Source organism: Dasypus novemcinctus, chromosome 17, assembly GCF_030445035.2.
Source record: "Dasypus novemcinctus isolate mDasNov1 chromosome 17, mDasNov1.1.hap2, whole genome shotgun sequence".
In the NCBI taxonomy this organism is placed as follows: domain Eukaryota; kingdom Metazoa; phylum Chordata; class Mammalia; order Cingulata; family Dasypodidae; genus Dasypus; species Dasypus novemcinctus.
Genome location: NC_080689.1, coordinates 69,057,086 through 69,077,702, shown reverse-complemented (window position 1 = coordinate 69,077,702; position 20,617 = coordinate 69,057,086). Strand labels below are relative to the sequence as shown.

The window sequence follows — 20,617 nt, the reverse complement described above, 5'->3', positions numbered from 1 at the left end:
ACTACAAAACTTGGCTGAGAAAATTTAATCACCTAGATAAAGGAAGGCACATAGCATGTTTGGAATTGGAAAACTCAATTTTGGTTGAAAAGTCTGTTCTCCCAAACCAATGTATAGATTCAGTGCCATCCCTAGCAACATTCCATTAGGTTTTTTAAAGAAACACCAGCCGATTTTAAAATTTACATAGAAAGGCAAAGACCATAGAATAGCAAAGTGGTCCTGTAAAGGCACAACAAAGTTGCATTATCTGATTTCATTATCTGACTTGCATTATTGGATTCCAAGACTTACTATAAAGCCTCAGTAATCAAGACAATGTGGTATTAAGACCAGAATAAATTAATATATCAATGGAATGGCATGTGTATCCAGAATTAGACTTATACCTACCTATATAAGCAATTACTTTTAACCATCATGTCAAGTTAATTCAATGGGGAAAATCTTTATAACAATATTTTTGGAATGAGTAGCTAGGATATATAATGTGGCTGAAAGGAAAGTGTATAGCAGTTTTTTTGTAACTAAATATCTGTGAAATATAATGAACCTCCATCCTTACCTTATTTTCTACACACCTACAAATACAGAGATGAATTATAGATCTGAGAGCAAAACTCAGAAACAAAAACTTCTGGAAGAAAACATTATCTTTGACCTTAAGGGAGGAGAGATTTCTTGAAATGGACATAGGAAGCACTATGCAAGGAAGAAAAAAGGATATGTTGGATTTTATTAAAATTAAAAATTTATACTGACAATTAAGAAAATGAATGGACAGGCTACAGCCAGGGGAAAAAATATTCTAGCACATATCTCTTATAAAGAATATATACAGAACTGCATACCAGCAATAAAAAGACTAACAATTTTTTTAATTGGGAAAAGATACTACAAAAGAAATACAAATGGCCAGTAAACATGAAAAGAATGTCAACATCTTGAACATGTAAATGTTGCTGATGGAAGTGTAAAATGGAACTACCTTGGAAAACTTTCAGTTTCTTATAAAGCTTAACCCCCACTTACAATACCACCTAACAATTTTACTCCTACCTAAGAGAAATAAAAATATATGTTCACAAAAAGCTTGTACAAGAGTGTTGATAGCAACCTTATGAACAATAGTCCAAAACTGGAGACAGAAAGGATAACCTAGTGTATTCATAAAGTGGAAAATTATGTGGCATTAGAAATGAAATACTAATATGCACAATAACATGAATAAATCTCAAAACATTCTTAAATTGGGCAAAAGAATACCTACTATATGATTCCACTTACATTAACTATAAGAATAGACATAACTAAAGCTATGGGGAATGGAAAGGGTCACAGTACATTTGGGGGTGATGGAAATGCTCTGTATCTTCTAGGTTATAGTTACCATGGGTATACTCAGTTGTTATAAACTCATTGGTGGACAACCAGCAAGATGGTGGTGGAGTAAGGAGCTCCCAGAGTCAGCTCTTGCTAAGGGCAGTTAGTAAACACCCAGAGCTCTCTGGAGCTACCTGAAGCACCTGTTTGGGGCCTCCAGGAGACCAGAAGAGCATCCTGCAATGTCCTTGAAAGAATGGAAGGAGGAGACTGCCCATCTGCAGAGAAGATTCATGAGTAGAATGTTCCAAGCCCCAGAGGCCCATGCCATCCTCCACTGGAGGCATAAGCCACCTTGGGAGCTGTTCTGCGGCTGGAATTGAAAGCTTCACTTCCCAAAACCAGGGGAGGAAGAGACAGTTGGGCACCAACTTCAGCTACTGGTTAGGAAATTCAGTGGGCTACAGTATAATCCTGAGAACAGCTAAAGTTTGAACCTGTTCAAGTCAGAAAGAGGCCAGTAGCCACCATCTTAACTCCACACCTGGCATGAGGGGAAAAGTGATGGACTGAAAATCCCAATGTTGATGGGGACCGCTTCTTTCCATCCAGGTCAGATTGCAGCTCTAGCCTAGGCCCCAGCCCCACCTCTGGCAAGGAGGAAGTGGGGGGAACCTCCGCCACTTTCTCTGGGAAATTACCGGCCAACCTGCGGAGGCTGGTGATTATCCTAGTTTGGCAGCACAAACCGCCCCAGGAGCTATTCTGTGACTGGAATTGGAAGCTCCATTTCCCAAAAATGGGAGGAAGAGACAGTTGGCCACCGATTTCAGCTACTGATTAGTAGACTTGGCTGGCTGAAAAATAACCCTAAGAACAGCTTAAGTATAAACCTGTCTAGGTTGGAAAGAGTCCGATGGCCGCCATTTTGACACCATTCCCAGGCTGAGGGGCAGCCAGGCTGACTGAAAATCATAGTGACAGTAGGAACTGGTTTCTTTCACCCAGATCAACCTGCAGCCCTAGTTTAGGCTTCAGCCCCACCTCTGGCAGGGATTAGGCTGGCACAGACTGAATAATCAGAAGTCTACCAGGGCAACTGTGGTCAACTTAGACCCACAACACATAGATTGCCACCCACACCTGCAGCTCCATCCCCACCCCAGGCAGGGGAAAAGGGGGCTTGACGCTTCAACAGTCTCTCTGGCAACTACAGTATAGGCTGCACAACTTGGGCTATTCCACACAGCTGTGACTCTTCCTACCCCTGGCAAAGGAGAAAGTTGGGAGAAGCTGCATTGGTCCCTGGGGTAATGAGGGAAACTTGAAACTCCACAGCTTATAACACCAAGTACATTCTTGGCTACTACTGCATAACCAGCAAGGGAGAAATGGCAGGAAGCCCTAAACTAAAGAGAAAAACTGCACCCAGAATAAATACTCTAGTATGCCAGATGCCAGGACACCAACAAAAATTTACAGTTCACACCAAGAAACAGGAAGATATGGCCCATTTAAAGGAACAAGGTAAGCCTCAACATGACATAAAGGAGTTGAGACAATTATTCACAGATGTGCAAACAAATCTCCTTAATAATTTCAATGAGATAGCTAAAGAGATTAAGGATATTAAGAAGACATTGGATGGGCACAAAAAAGAATTTGAAAGCATACATAGAAAAATAGCAGTTCTTACGGGAATGAAAGGCACAATAAATGAAATTAAATATTGGATTCATATATAGCAGATTAGAGGAGGCAGAAGAAAGGATTGGTGGGCTTAAAGAAATGGCCTCTGAAAATGAACATACAAAAGAACAAATGAAAAGAATGGAAAAAATTGATTAAGGTCTCAGGGAGCTAAATGACAGCAAAAGATGTACAAACATAGGTGTCATGAGTGTCCCAGAAGGAGAAGAGAAGGGAAAAGGGGCAGAAGGAATATTTGAAGAAATAATGGTAGAAAATTTCCCAACCCTATTGAATACCCATGTCCAAGAAGCACAATGTGCTCCCATCCAAATAAATCCAAATAGACCAACTCTGACACACATATTAATCAGAATGTCAAATGCCAAAGAGAATTCTGAGAATAGCAAGAGAAAAACAATGCATGACATATAAGGGACACCCAATAAGATTAAGTGCTGATTTCTCACCAGAAACCATGAATGCAAGAAGACAGTGGTCTTATATATTTAAAATACTACAAGAGAAAAACTTCCAACCAAGCATCTTATATCCAGCAAGATTGTCTTTCAAAAATGAAGGCGAGTTTAGAATATTCACAAATAAAAAGAAACAGAGAATTTCTAACCAAAAGACAGATTTTCAGGAAATTCTAAAGGGTGTGCTAGAGCCTGAAAAGACAGGAGAGAGAGGCCTGGAAGACAGTCTAAAAATGAAGATTATATCAATAAAACTAACCAAGTGTCAAAAGAGTGGTGAAAATAAAATATGACAAATAAAACTTGATTAGTCAGGAATAAATTTAGCCAACAATATAAAGCACTTGTATTTAGAAAACAGCAACTCAGTGTAAAAAGAAATCAGAAAAGGCCTAAATAACTGGAAGAACATTCATGCTCATGGATTGGAAGACTAAATATCATTATGATGTCAATTCTACTCAAATTGATATACAGATTCAATGCAATCCTGATAAAAATTCCACCAGCATTTTTTTTAATTGAAAACACGATTATCAAATTTATTTGGAAGGGTAAAGGGTCCTAAATAGCCAGAAACATCTTAAAAAGAAAAAGCAAACTCTCATCTCTAGACTTTAAATTATATTACCTAGCTATAGTGATAAGAACAGCATGGTACTGGCATAAAGACAGACACATAGACCAATGCAACCAAACTTATGGATCAGATACAGGCCCTCACATGTATGGTCAAGGGATTTTCTACTAGCCTGTCAAATCCACCCAGCTCAGGAAGAACAGTCCATTCAACAAATTGTGCTGAAAGAACTGGATATCCATAGGCAAAAGAAGGAAAGAGGACCCTATCTCACACCTTATCCAAAAGTTAACTCAAAATAGATCAAAACCCTAAAAATAAAAGCAAGAACTATAAAACTTCTAGAAGAAATTATAGGAAAATATCTTCAAGACCTGGTGGTAGGTGGTGGATTCTTAAAGGAGATAAGAGGAGGCCTGAGATGTACTACTAATGTTTAATGTATGTAGAAGTTTTAATTTGCCTTACTGTAAAAGTGTGGAAATGTATAGAGTAGATGGTAACACATACTAACAGCTAGTTTATAAATGGGGATGTGGCTGAAAATGGTAGTCTAGGTATGTAAATGCAAATTGACAGAATGCTAGAGAATAATCTAGGAACTGAATGGCACAGTAAAACCAAAAGGTGGATGAGAATTGTGGTTAATGGTACAGATGCAAGAGTGTCCTTTGTTAGCTAGAGCAAATTTACATCACTATTGCAGGATTGGTGGGAGTGTAAAGAAGCATGGGAAAGATACAACTGGAGTGACCCATGGACTGTGGTTAGCAGAATTAATAGTCTTGCATCTATGCCAAAGATGCACTATGTTTAATATGGGGCAGTTTGGAAAATGTGTGCCAAACGTACACTATGGACATGATAACAATCAGATGATATTATCTTATCTGTAACAATTGTTCCACCAGTGTTCTGTGTTGATACAGGGGAGTTGTTTGGGAATTCTGCACATGTGCATGATTATTTTATAAGTTTACAACTTCTGTCATAAAAAATATATTTAAAAAGTAATAATAGGATGGGTTGGGAAAAAATACAACAAATATAAGGACTATAATTAGTAGTAAGATTTTGACAATATTCTTTCATAATATGTAACAAATGTCTCACAAGAATGCAAGATGTTGGTGGAGGGTTGATGTATGGGACCCCTGTATGATGTTATGCATATTTGCTTTATAAGATCACAACTTTTACTATATACTTATTGTTTATGTATGTTCATATGTAAATGATATGAAGATAATAATAATAATAATAATAATAATAGGATGGTGTAGCAGTTTAATAACATTGATGAATTCCAAAAAGAAATACTGGATTATGCTTGTAATCTGATCTGTACCTGGGTGTGATGAGTTATGATTAGGGCATTGAGTCCCCACCACTTGGTGGGTGGGGACTTACAGATAAAAGTCATGGCAAAGAACAGAGTTGAGGGTTTTCTGTTGTTAGAGTTTTGATGTTGGAGTTTGATGCTGAAGACTTAAGCTGAAGCCCTGGGAAGTAAGCTCACAGAGGAAAGAGAAGCCAGCCCCAGGAAGAAAGGAAACTTGAACCCAGAGAAAAGCCCCAGGAACGTAGGAACCCAGGAAGCCTGAACCCTCATAGATGTCAGCATCCATCTTGCTCCAAATAGACTCGGTGAGGGAAGTAACTGATGCTTTATGGCCTGGCATCTGTAAGCCCCTACCCCAAATAAATACCCTTTATTTAAAAACCAACAAATTTCTGGTATTTGCATCAGCACTCCTTTGGCTGACTAATAGAGATGGGTTGGGGGAAATACTTTGGTTGGTAGTGATGTTTTGACAATGCTCTTTAATCATTATTTAAAAATGTTTAGCAACAATGCAAGGTGTTGGTGGTGGGATGAGGTGCTAGAGTCCTGTATGATGTTCTATATGTTTGTTTTGTAAGTTCACAACCACTACTGTACACCTATTGTTTATGTATGTTTAGGTATGAGTGATATACATCAATAAAATTTTTTAAAAAGCCAAAAAATAAAACAAAACTCATTGGCAGAGCAGGTGCAGCTCAGTGGTTGAATCCCTGCTTTGCACATATGAGGTCCTGGTCCCTCCTTAAAAAAAAAAAATTCATCAAACAGAAAACCTAAGACCTATGAATTTTATTTTGTTAATTAGTCATATATATATATATGTCAGACAAGTGTCTGGAATAGTGGAATAGTGAACTATCTCTCAATATTACCAATGGGCTGAGTGCCTCTTTTTTTCTTTTTTAAGTTTTTAAAAATTTTTACCCTCCCTCTCCCCTCCCCCTCCCCCACCCTGCTGTTTTTGCTGTCTGTGTCCATTCACTGTGTGATCTTCTGTATCTATTTCCTTTTTCTCTTCTCATCTTTCTCCTCTAGGATTCACCGTGTTTCAATCCTGGGGACCTCTGATGTGGAGAGAGGTTCCCTGTCATTTGTGCCACCTCAGTTCCTGGTCTCTGTTGCACTTCACCTTGACTCTCCCCTTCATCTCTTGTTGCATCATCATCTTGCTGTGTAACTCACTTGCACGGACACTGGCTCACTGCACATGCACTTAGCTTGCTGAGCGAGCACTCGTCTCACCATGCGGGCACTGGATCACTGCGTGGGTACTGGCTTGCCATATGGACACTGGCTCACTGCTCAGGCACACTTTCTCTATTTCTTTTTCACCAGGATGCCGCAGGGATCAAGTCCAGTTCCTCCTGTATGGTAGGTGGAGGCCTTATCACTTGAGCCACATCCATTTAATTGCCCTCCATAATACTGTTTGTTTTCAAAGGTCGTAAGTAGATGTTAAATGAGAAAAACTCATTGGGATATCCAGGGATTTTTTTAACATGCACAGTCCAGTAGACCAGTGATTCTTAACCCATTTTCTGCTCAAATACACCTAAAGGATGTAACAAACTCCCATCTTAACAATGCCTTAGAATCACTGCCCTGGATTATTTCAAGCTAGGAATTAAGTATGATCACTTAACCGGAAATGTCCCCAGGAGATTCTGTAATAAAATTACATAACAGTAATTGATTTTGACAATTAAGATATTCTTTAAACATTCATTGAAAGTATCATGGAGTCAGCCCGGAAAAGTGTGAACTAATGTTTTCTAATGTAGGCTTTTTATTAAATGTCCAAACAAGCTTTCAGGTTGACTGTTCATATGAACATTTTCATGTAAATTAAATGCATATAGACTTATAGTTCCCAAAGTGTGAAGTGAGGTGCTGAGGCATTGTGGGATATTTTAAATTTTCAAGGGAGAGCAATAGTTGATAGCTGTATGAACTATTAGCTCAAAGCGATTCACTTTCAACATTAGATATGCTACATTCCTTCCTAAGACATGTATTTGTGAAGCTGAATTTTCAGATGTAACTGGGACAAAAAGCAAGTACTATTGGAAATCCCATGTAAACAGGAAATGAGTGGTGGTATCCAATCTGATTCCAAGATTTTAGTTTTGTAATAGCCAACAGGCACATAAATCTAATTGTGGGTTAAGGATTCAATAAAATTTTTTCAATTTATGTGTATTGTTTTTAATTATTTGGACCTCAATTCTTAATATACAGATTAAATATTTTTTTGCCTCGAATGCTCTAAAAGAAATTTCTGCAAAACTTAGGGTTCTGTGAACTGAGTTAATTGGAACCACTGATATAGATTGTGCATAGAAAGAAGAATATTCCTAGAACCATTTGGGTTTATTAGGGGTAAAGTCATAAGGGAATAAATAGGGAAACATTTCCCTGTTGTGCTCTAATTTTCATGAACATATCTAGGATTTAAAAATAATAAAAGGCTATTATAGATAATTAAATTCCATAAATAACATCTTTGAAGGGTGACCAGCAGTTCGTTTGCCTAGGTTTAAGGGTTTGCTGGGATGCAGAACTTCCAGCACCAAAAAGGGGTGGTCCTGGGCAAACTGGGACAAATTGGTCCCACTACTGCCTTTGACTGAACCACAGTCCCAGAACATTTTGGTTAGCTGGCTAATTTGGACTAAAAGACCTGGCTTGAATTTTTTACCTCCATTCTGCTGCTTTTCTAGCTGGCAGCATATTAAGAGTAATGGTTCTTTCTCCTAGCTGTACATTAAAAGCCTATGGGGCAGGGGGAGCAGAGCAGCTCAGTGATTGTCTGCTTCCCATGTACAATGTTCTGGGTTCAATCCCCAATACCTCCTCAAAAAAAAAAACAAAAAAGCACTCAAATTTTTTTTTAATTTACACATATTTAATGTATTAAGATTTGCTTTGTTTCTGGAAGAAAAAAATTCATAAGAATTTTAAAAATAATCTTACCAAATGAGAAAAACTAGTCAGGTGTTGTTATGAGTGCATGTCCATATAAGCTGATCGCACATTTGCCACAGCTTTAGATAGCGAAATGTATAATTTCTGCCACTTACCAAGAAGCTTGGATTATGTTTACTAAAATAAAATTTTAAAATGAACAGGCTTTAATAGCTATGTTCTGACAATATAAAGAAGAAAAATATATACACAAAGCCCTTCTTAAAATTTTAATTTGAGGAGCAATCATGGTAATCTTAATAAATGAATGGAAGTATATCCATTGTTAGATGACTGCATAACAGCCATTAGGGATGATTAAGGAAGCAGCTATTTCTTAGAACCCCAAGGACTAATATCTGAATAATTCTTTCGAACAAGAAATCTACCACTGGGGAGGAGTAAAAAGACTAAATATACTAATCTGTCAGATGAATTGTTCAAATAATCATTAAAATATACTATAGGAAAAAGACAAACCCACAAGGAAGGAGAGGACAAGATACAATCAGTACAAAATATTGAAAAGCATTTGAATGAGACATAAAACCACAGGGACAAAGAGAACAGGGCAAGAGACAATCAGAACAAAATTCTGAAAGCTAAAGAGCATACAGATGGATCTGCAGACTCAAAAAAGGCAAGTCAAGCTAGCAGTGCAAAAAGGTGGGACTCAATTCACCCCTAAGAATCATCCAAAGGCTCAAGAAATGGTAAATCCAGTACCTCAGCAATTGCGGGTGAAGGAAGGTGGTTAAAATAAGGAGAACCTGGTGAAAATTACTTTTGAGAGTTAAATCCCTGATATCTCTTCCTCCACTCTCCTCATTGGTTGCCCCTTTCCCATACCAGCAAAAGTCCACGGATTAATTCACGAGAATTTTCTGGACTGTGGGAATGACAAGTACTCTACAGAGTATAGGTTGGGGTGGAAGGGGTTGGTAAGTGGGGGAAGGGGCAGGACAGGATAGCTATATACATGCAGTGTCAAACACAAGAGGCCCAAGCCCAGCCTGCTTCCTCCACACGGCCCCGAGCAGTGGCAGACAGATCCTTGCCCTCCAGGAAAGAGACTGGAAGCTGCCTCTCTGGAGAATCTGACCAGATCAAAATACAGATATGATGGACAGGACTTCCAAAAAAAGCACCCAGATAACCCTAAAGACAATCCCTTCCCACAAGTCCAAGGCTCTGTCAGCTTTTCAGTTCCCCCACTCGGTTTTAAGCAGATAGCCAAGGATTATCAGATGCCCTGAAATGCATAAAACATAGAAAGCATGGAATGAATCCGTAGACAACATAAAAGAGGGTACTATACATAATATCTATAAAAGGAATTTTCAGAAATCAAAAAGGGGTCTTGAGATTTCAAACTTCGATAGCAAGGAAGAGTTGGAAGACTGAGTTAAGGAGTTAATAAACAGATGGAAAAAAGAAAAGGTAAGAAAATGTGAGATCCAGTCTTGGAGGTCCAACATTCAAACACTACTTTCAGAAAGAAACAGTTTTAGTATCAGTGAATGCAAAACATTTCCCTGAACTGGTGGATGTGAGTCACCACAATGAAAGGGCTCTCAAGTGCCCAACACAACACATGAATATACATCCACATCAAGGCTCATCTCTGTGAAATTTTATTATCCTGATGATCAAGACTCTGACAGGCTTTCAAGTCAAGCAGATCTAAGAAGGGCTTTGCATGTTAACACTGGAAACAAGAAAACAATGGAGCAAAATCTTCAACATTCTCAAGGAAAATTATTTTCAACCTAGAATTCTGTACCTTTAAAATACCAAGAATGATAGTCATGCAAGATCTCAAAACTTTTACCTTCATGCATACTTCTACAAGCTACTGAAGGAAGTTTTTGTTCCACCAACCAACTAGTAATCCAGCAAACAGATCAACACAGGAGAGGCATGAACAAGAAATCCCAAGAGTAGAGCAGAGCAGTGTAATTCAAGAGTCAGGCTGAAGGTTGCCCTCTTCAGGACTTACTAGTACGGTATTATCTTTTTAACCTGAGGAAAAGCATGCCCAAGTAGCCTGGCCCAAACTGTCTCTAGGCTTGTCTTTATATCTCGGCTTTCCATTCCATGCCCAGCTGCCAAGAACACTCATATTACCCCCAAACAATAAGTATTGTTTTGACCTATTCCTAAGAGCTGGAGTTTAATTCATTATAATCTTAGAACCAGAAAATACAGAGCAATTTTCTCCCTCTGACGACTGCCTGCCAGATGATCTGACTGATCATTAGCAGAACTCATGACCTTGGCCATGGACTTCCCCAAAAGTGGCTTCTGTAAATTCTAAAGGAAGCTAAAGCCAGAGTACAGCAAAGACTGTTACGTTTTCCCAGAAGCCTTCATGTAATAGCAATATTGCCCGCTCATACTTGCCAGAAGGTTTTTCAAAACTAACACCACTATGTAAGAATGTATACATAGGCAATAAAACTGAAAGAAATGCAAGGATAGCCGACAGACTACATGGCCAAGAGACACCACCTGGAAACCTCCTGAGGGATCCCACAAGATCCAGGCTATGAGAATCTCATTTGGAATGAGAATCCCGTTTGGAGTCAAGGGAAAGCCCCAGATACCCTCAAAAGGCCTCACCATTGGCCCCCTGAGAAATGACAGATGGGGCAAACAAATCAGAACAGCAAACAGCTGGAGCCCCTCCCCCAACATTACCAAGGGGGAAGACAGACTTTAAAAGACCCTGACCTGCGCCCCTAGTGGGCCTCATACTACAGCACACCCATGTCTCATCCTACAGCTTCCTGCAGTCATGCCTCGGACTGTGTAGTTTTCTCTTTTTCTTGTTTCTTAATAAACTTTATTCCCTAGTCTACCCTATAAAATAAATAAATAAGCAAATAAAAGAAATGCAAGGAAATGATCAAGTCAGGATGGTGCCTACATCCAGGGAACAGGGAAGAATGCAATTTGGGACACACGGAAAGCTTCTTAGATCCTTATAAATGTTCTATTAACCTTCTTAGATATTACTAAATGTCCTATTTCTTAACCTGATGGTAGGTGCGTGAATGTCCATTTTATTCTTCTTTAAATCACACACTGTTCTGCATACAGGATTTCACAATTTTAAAAACTCTTCCTACCCACTGCTCTAGCTCAGATTGCATGCTCTTTGAAGAGCATTCTGGTGACGATTTGGCCTCTGTTGTAGCTTTGCTTTCAGTAAGAGAATGGACATCTGGAAAACTTGGCAACATATTTCTCTTTTTAAAGTGATAAACTGGAGCACTAATTTTATTTTAAAAACTAAATAAAATAAGTTGGTCTCAATATAAATACTCAGAGAATGAGAATATCCTCTGTAAGTCACCAAATTTATTCTCAGAATCAGGACTTTTCTGATGCTTTAATTTCATCCCATATTGCAGCTTCAATTTTTGAAGTATCATATTCCCTCATCATATCAAACTCAAGCCATGGCTGAGCCCACTTCTGAGCTTTTTCCATTTGTTCTTCAGTTAAATAAAGATCAAACTGGATTCCTTTAACATTGAATTTTGGACGTTCCCAGCGTTTGGACCAGGGCTTAGGCTTCATTTTTACTTTCAGCTAAAGAAGATAAAGAAGAAAAGGAACAATTAGGCTATTAGACATAAGTAAAATTTCTTCTAAAGTTTGCATTAAGAAGATTCAGTCTTATTTTAATTTATAAATGTACAAACTATACCTTATTAACAGGAACTTCCTGGGTAGGATCTTGTGCTACTGGCTTCATATTCATGTCGAACGTACTATATTCAGGAAGGGCATCTCGTAAGTATAACAAGCTATCATCCAGCCGTTTCTCTAATTTGACCACTTGGATCTCCTGAATTCGAGGATTATAAAGTTGAAAGCAAATCTCAACACCTTAAAAAGAGAAAGAAAGAGATTCTTACCATCTCAGTCCAGATGCCTGCATATGCCTCATTCTACAGCAAGACTATTTCATAAAGGAACTAGCACAGGATGTTTCACACAAGGAATGTCACATAAATTTACAATTTTTAAGATGAAGAGTATTGAAAGAATAAACTAAAATCTGTTTAGAGAAAAAGTGAGAAAATCTGAATTACAAGGTAAAGTCTAAAGAAGAAAATGCTGTATATTAAAACACTTATCACTTTAATTCTGATGTTATTAGTAAGTTTGAGAAAGTCTGAGTAAATTCTTCACCACCAAAGAAAAATATCGGTGGGGAAGGATGAGGCAGGTTAGAATCTCCTGAAGAGAAAGACAAGAGGGAGCTAATGCTTTTTGTGTATTCTATGCCCAGCATTTCAGGTATAATATCACTGTCAATTTTCAACTAGCAACAACTTCATGAGGCAGAAATGATTATCACCTACATTTTAAAGAAGAAATTCAAACCCCAGTCTGCCTGACACCTAGCTCATTTTTCTTTTTTTAATTCACTAATTTGATTCTTTATTCTCATTTTCCTCTTTATTTTTTTTTAAATGTTACATTAAAAAAATATGAGGTCCCCATATACCGCCCACCCCCCTCACCCCACTCCTCCCACATCAACAACCTCTTTCATCATCGTGAGACATTCACTGCATTTGGTGAATACATTTTGGAGCACTGCTGCACCACATGGATAATGGTTTACATTGTAGTTTACACTCTCCCCCAGTCCACCCAGTGTGCCATGGCAGGACATACAATGTCCAGTAACTGTCCTCACAGCACCACCCAGGACAACTCCAAGTCCTGAAAATGCCCCCACATCATATCTCTTCCTCCCATTCCCTACCCCCAGCAGCCACCATGGCCACTTTCTCCACACCAATGCCACATTTTCTTCAATTACTAATCACAATAGTTCATGAATAGAATATCAGTAAGTCCACTCTAATCCATATTCTATTCCTCCATCCTGTGGACCCTGGGATGGTTTGCTCATATCTTTCTATTACAAGGCTTCTCCAAGTTCATGACCTAATTGAAGGCACAAGTTTCTGTAGTTAATCAAGTCCGCCTGAGCTCCACATTTCATTACAGGATAGGTAAGACAGCAATTGCTCTCAAAGTTTTCAATCTCTATGAATACAATAACTCTAAGTATGAAAACCACTGCTCCTGCCATTGTAATTCATAGCTAGAATTTTACCACTTATTTCTCTGCCTTAATGGGCACAGTATGCAAACAGAATTTTGTCTTTTTTAATGCTTCTGAGTCATACAAAACAGTGCTGATTATGGTGACTGTTTTGTGTCATAATATAAAGCAGAAAGGGGGCATTTGTTTGGGGAGCAAATCACTCATGAGGACTTCATTATGTTATCTTAATGGGTTATTTGTTCCTAAAATGAGTACTCCCACACAACTTTGTCACTTGTCTCCTCCCTCGATGCTGGCATGGTTGGGAAAGTCCACTTTTAACAGCTGTTATCCCTGTAATACAGAAAGCTCAACAAAAAAAGACTACCAAACATATTTCATCAGTAACCTCAACTCTCATACCATTTGCAGACCACAACTGCATTAAGAGCACTGCTGTCTCTTCCCGCAGAGCCCCCTTTCACTTTCAAGTTCAGATGTCTTATCCCAGGAGGCAGAAACAAAAAAGGAGTCCTGAGATAACATTTTCTAGAAAATCAAATAATAAAATGAAACCTACCTTGTCCTTCAATAGTATTCCTAAGGATAAAAGTAGCCCCAAGTCCTTTTCCTGATCTCTGGATGCAAATCCCCAGAAACTGGCTGGTTTTTCCATTGGCATACAGGTCGGCTGTAGTAACACGAAGTATGCTTCCTACACATTCAAGAGATGTTAAGTGAACTTTTATATAAGAAGCAAAAACAAACAAATAGCATTTCCAGGTCACTTTATAACTTCCTAAATATTTCAATATATTAGTTATAAGTACCTCATATGGGCAAAACCTAGATATGTGAAAAACAATCTTCTCTATGTGAAGAAAACTAACCCTCCAGCCACTAATAAAAAAAGCATCCAGCTCTTACTGACCAACATAGAACTCTGGAATGTGGAGTACTTTTCTCCTTTCTAACATATCTTTTCTTTCTATATGAAATTTCAAAGGATCTGTTCTTCCCCTTGGTGGAATGAATTCAGGACTCAAGAACCTGTGAAGGGAAAAAATTTAAACAAATTTAGACCACTAGAAGAAAAACTGTTGCTCTAAAAGAAATGAAAGAATATGATGTTGAAATTTTTTATTCTTCCTTAATAAGAAAAGTCACTCTTTTAAACTTGTTGTCAATGCTCATGAAAATAGCTAACAATTCTTAAATACTTATCTCCCATTGTGTAAAAAGCTTTATTAAACATCAATACATCAATCAACTCTTACAACAACCACATGGGTTTAGCATTATTAGCTGCTTTTTATAAATGAAGAAACTGAAGCTTGGAAAAGGTAAATATCTTACCCATTGTTATATTCACTCTAAATTTGTCAAGTCAGGATTTAAATGTGGACATATCTGCCTGATTTCACAGCCTGAGACCATAACCACAGGCCTCACATTGAGCTGTAAATGTTATAATAAATTATGTTGGAAAAGATAAAAATATTTAAATCATCAAATTGTAAATTGACTAAAGATTATCCTATTTAATTGTTTCTAAATTCATAATAAAATATTTAAACTTTAGAAAAAAAGTGTGACATTACAATGAATGCTAGTGTACCTACTGCCTACCTCAAGAAAAAATTATCAATATAGTTGAACCCCCTGTGTATCCTTCCTTATTCCCCATAATTAATCACTATCCTAAATGTGGTGATAATGATTCCCTAAATTTGTTATCTCAGCTTTTTATTCGAAAATTGCCAAATTTACCAAAAAGTAGAAATAATAGTTACATTTTGCCATATTTGTTATATATTTTTTCCTGAACCATTTAAAAATGTCAGTCAGCAAGGCATTTCATCCCTCAATATGTTACAAAGTATCTGCTAAGAATCAGGACTTTCTCATACATGATCACAATATGCTTATGATATGAAAGAAAACCAACTTCATTCAAAACCAACTAATACAAAGGTCATATTCAAATGTACCTGTTTCAGAAAAGATCTTTTATATCTGTTCATTGCCAACCCAAGGTATAATCAAGCTTCACATAGTGTACCTGAATGTTAGTCTCTTTAGTCTTTTAAACTAGTACTATTCTCAATCTTTGTGTTTTTCTAACATTGACTTTTTTTGAAGAGTCAAAGCCCTTTGTTTTAAAGACCATCCCTAGCTTCTGGATTTGTGTAAGCATTTCCACATGACCAGACTAAGGTTAAACATTTTTTATTGGAATACTACAGAGGTGATATGAATTTTTTATTTTCAAATCAGGAGACAGAGAATATCAGCTTGTACCACTACCGGAAAAGCTAGTCCTGATTGCTTAAGGTGGAGAATTTCCCCGCTACATTCTTTATACCTTACATATATGTATGTCTGAGCAATATATACTATCATATAGTGTGGTTTTAAATGTAGTAAAAATGGTATTGTATTAAATGAATTCTGCAAGTTGCTTTCTTTCACACGTTTGTGAAATTCATCCACGCTTAAAAGTCAGTGCTTCTCCACTTTCAAGGCTGTATAATATTCCATTATGTTAACGTATTTACTGATTGACCTACTGATGGACATTTAGGCTGCTCTGAAATTTTTATTTGTAATAAATAACGTTGTCTTCATTCTTGCACGTCTCCTTGTACGTATGTGTGGAAGTTTCTTTAGGTTAGATACCTTCTGCGTGAAAGATACACCCAATCTCAAAAAAGATATCATCCAACCAACAACCCAGGGCCCTTCCACAAAGCCTATAATCACACCCAGTTTCCCCCCTCTAACTGGCTCTTTAAACACTTTCCTACTTCATCTACATTTACATGGAACTATAAAGTTACCCCCACTCATTTAATAAACCAGACTTTTTATGCACACTGTTTTGAAAAGCAAACCTCATACACAAGTTAGTGGAAATTTCTACCACTCTACCACATCTGCCAGGAACTCCCACCTAAAACACGAGTTCTGGTCAATTCATCCCCATCCTGGCTTGAGGATCTCTGCGAGAACAGACCGGCTCTGGATCCTAAACAGCTATAAATAAGAAGGGTTCCCCCCAAAAAAACTATGCCACAGAGGAAAGTGCTTTCAAGTCTGGGGAACACCTTCTTGAAGGTCTGATTTAAGACGACGACAGAGAAAGTTCAAGGCAGGCTGGGGAGGCTGGAGAAAGCCAACCCTGAGTTGGCGGCGCTAGGCACGCGCGGGCTCAGGAGTCCTACCCACAAGCCCCTGCGGGGAGCGTTCAGGCCCTTTTGGAACCGAGATCCCTAATGCTAATACGTTTCCGCACGCTCCGATTTCAACGGCGGGAATCGCGCGCAGACTCGGGCCTCACCTTCTCTCCTGGCCCGGGGGGCGGCGCCTGTCCACGATGACGGGTTTCGGCGGCGGCTGGAACTCGCCGCGCCCCGAAGGCCCGGTGCTCTGCGAGCGGCTCAGTCCCTCGCGAACCCCTGCGGGACCGGACGGCGGAGATTAAACCGAGCGGGGCTCACACCACCACCCTCGGCCTGGCCCCGAGCCCCTCCCGCGCCGCGGCCCGCAAGCCCCCCTCCTCTTACGGCAGGCGGCAGAAACTGGCGCAGGGAGGAGCGCCCTGGCGGCTCGAAAGCTACGGGACAGGCCCAGCGCAGCTCCACAGCGCGGGGCCGTGTAGGCCGCCATGTCCGCTTGCGTGGCTGGGGACTACAACTCCCAGCAATCAGTGCGACGACACCGCAATTACCTGTGGCTGGATGGCGGCTGCTTTGGGACAAATTAGCCGACTTTTTTTCCCCTCACCGGATGATCCCGCGGAAAGTGCTTACTTCCTTAGTTCCCCATAATCTCCTGGAAAGCTATTCGCTCTCCTTCTGAATCATACCTACACCCTACACTTCTTGGGGTTTTTGTTGTTGTTGTTGTTTGAGTCAGTGGGGCCTGGGCTTGAACCCTGAACCTGAGATCTCATATGTGGGAAGCCAGCGCTCAACCACTGTGCTACAGGGGCTCTCAGCCTTCACTTTTTAAGGCAAGCCTTCCCTACTTGAAAATCCTATTATAGAGTCTGATTAATTCCTGCTTTTCATTAACAGCACTAATCTCATTTGCAATCTTCTTTACTTTTGTAATTAATGGATTAGTGTCTATTTCCACCATTATTCCGTAAACTCCAAGAGGGCACCTTGGTATCACAGCACCTAGCTGGATACATAACGCTCAAAAGCTTTTTGCTGAAGCAATGAAAGGAGGAGGAAAGGTTCCCGACAGAACAGCTGATAAGTTCTTGAGGCAACAGAGAACAGTACCACTTTGTCCTGAACTGAAGTTTGGGCCTGGAGTACTGGAAGAAATTGTACATCCTGCTAAGAACCTTGGAATTTTTCCTCTTGGCAATCGTGGGCCGCTGGAAAGCTTTAATTCTCGAAGTGACGTGATTATTTAATACTTACTGGTCATTCTAGTTGGATTAACATACCTCAAACTCAACGTGACCATGCGGAACATATCGTGTTCACCTCCAAACCTCTTCCCCAGTTTTACCTATCTCAAAGAATGTCTTCAACATCCATTCTGTTCCTTAAGCCAAAAATCTCAGTGCTATCCTTGACTCTTCCCTATCTCTCGCTGGAAGGAGTTCCTAAAACTACAACTGACACCACCAACTATCTCTAGAATCCTTACATCTTCTTTGCCTCCTGTCCACGTCTCTAAGGCCACCATCCTTTCTCCTCAGGACCGCTGCAAATCACTACACATGCCTTATCTACTGTCTTCCCACGGTTTATTCCCTCTAATCCTTCTCCACACAGCAACCAAAGGAAAGCTCCAAAATGTATACCTTGTGCTTGCCTTGCTCCAGTTAAGGCTTTTCATAATTTTCTGTTGATCCTGGGTTAAAAAACAAATTCTCAACAAAGCAATCTACCTCTACAAGCTCCTTCCCCTTGCTTACCATACTGAATATAAACGAGCTATTATCTTGGTTTATGAAAGGGGGGCATGTTTTGAGAAACTTCTGTTTTAACTTCAGTTTCCTTTATTAGAGTCAGAACTTCTCCTACAATAACAAGGAATCACACAAGTCAGATTTCAGATTAGCAAAATTTTCAGTTATTTTTCTAACCACCCAAAAAGTAGACTTTAAACTTTTAAGGTGAAGCTAAATCTACTTTTAAAAAGATGAAGTTAATTGTCTCATACTTCCTGACTTCAAAATTTACTACAAAACCACAGTAATCAAAAGCATTATGGGGGAAGCAGACTTGGCCCAGTGGTTAGGGCATCCGTCTACCACATGGGAGGTCCGCGGTTTAAACCCTGGGCCTCCTTGACCCGTGTGGAGCTGGCCCATGCGCAGTGCAGATGCCCACAAAGAGTGCCCTGCCACGCAGGGGTGTCCCCCGCGTAGGGGAGCCCCACACTCAAGGAGTGCACCCCCGTAAGGAGAGCCACCCGGCACGAAAGAAAGTGCAGCCTGCCCGGGAATGGCGCCGCACACAGGGAGAGCTGACACAACAAGATGACGCAACAAAAAGAAACACAGATTCCCATGCCGCTGACAACAGAAGTGAACAAAAAGAACACGCAGCAAATGGAACTTTTGTAAATCAAAGAATATTATCAAGAAAATAAAAGACACTTACAGAATAGGAGAAAAGAGTTTAGAGGTAAGTAAAGTGTATGGCTCTTAATCATTCATTATTTCATTTAGTCAGCCGTTTATTTTCCTTCAACAGGTTTTTATTGTTCCCTACCATAAGCCAAGCATGGGGTGAGGTCCTGAGGAATAAAATTTGAATAATCTGAATGTTCTCATTATAGAGGAGAGACTATCCAACAATGACAATATATCCTGCTAAATGCAGTGGGTGGAGAAGACACTGACAGCTGTGGGAATATGGGGGTGGGGTGTGGCGAGATGTGAGCTGGAAATTCAAACCTGGATCTGAATTTAAAACTACTATTAGGGTACAGTTCAGCCGGGTTATAACTAACTAACTAGGTTGGAAACTTAGTTATGACTAAGTATCTGCTTCATTGGTTCATGAAAGAGCAAATGTGACTGAAAGGTGCCACTGAATCTTCTCCACAAGTTTCCCAATCTTACTTCTATGCTGTTTCCCCTGTCTCTCCATCACAGATGTAAGCACGGGTGGTATTCAAAATATTTAATGATCTTTATAGCACAAGAGTGAACCAGTCAGAATGAATGCCAGTCTATTCTTGTACATACCTGCTCCTGTCAGCTTAATATCACTCCATAGCAAAAGCTATGTAAACACGGGATGGTTAGACTACATGTCAACTTGGCCAGGTAATTGTGCCCAGTTGTTTGGTCAAGCAAGCACTGAGCTAGTTGTAATACAAGGACATTTATGGACTTTAATCATCAGTGAGTTTACTGTATAGATGGCCGATTACATCTACGATAACCAGGGAGATTGCCATCAGCATTGAGTGATGTTTCATCCAATCAGTTGAATTCCCTAAAAGGGGAAGTGATTTCAGCATTCAGAGAGAATTTTGCAGCTCTTCTTTGGACAGCCAACATCTCCAGGAAACTCATCAAGGACGTTCATTGGACTTTCATTGGAGCCTTGATTTGCAGCCTGCCTGCGGAACCTGGACTTGTGCATCCTCACAGTCACGTGCAAGACTCATACAATTTCAAACTATTTACAGATATCTCCTGTTGACTCTGTTTCCCTACACAACCCTAACTAGTACAGCTTGGTACCAGTAGTGGTTCTTGAGGAACAGAATCTTAAACATGGAATGTCTGAGGTGGTTCTGGGAATTTTGCAATTGGCTCTCTACTCTAATTGGATTCAAGGGTACTAATGACTCCCTTTCCAATAACGAAGAGGCCACTAACAGTCCATGGAGTAGGTTAGCAATCGAGATATGCAAAATATCATCACTGGACCCCCTATTTCCTCACTTATAAGAGGAACGATCTGGGTGAGAGTGTTTTCAACACTTTAAGAGAGCTTTGTGGAGTCAGAAGGTATAATGATGTTGGCTAGCTCCTCCTAGATACTCTGGACACTGTTACAAAAGAGAGAGATAACTTAAGGCATCAAATATGTGACTTAAACAACTCATGAATAATGTGAAAGTTTCTATGTGTGCTCTGAAATAAAATCTTGTCTCTTGCAGCCACAGGCTTGAGA

At 39.5% G+C, this 20,617-nt stretch overlaps 1 protein-coding gene across 1 annotated transcript; it reads right to left on the bottom strand.

The window, feature by feature from the left end:
• Positions 1 to 8,302: 8,302 nt before the first annotated feature.
• MRPL19 (mitochondrial ribosomal protein L19) lies at positions 8,303 to 17,159 on the bottom strand. Its single transcript, XM_004473360.3, has 6 exons — positions 17,024 to 17,159; positions 16,798 to 16,915; positions 14,389 to 14,507; positions 14,038 to 14,172; positions 12,099 to 12,280; positions 8,303 to 11,980 (listed from the first exon to the last, which is right to left on the bottom strand). Exons 1-6 carry the CDS (start codon positions 17,124 to 17,126, stop codon positions 11,759 to 11,761), a joined length of 879 nt encoding a protein of 292 aa, XP_004473417.1. The 5' UTR covers positions 17,127 to 17,159; the 3' UTR covers positions 8,303 to 11,758.
• Positions 17,160 to 20,617: the final 3,458 nt, after the last annotated feature.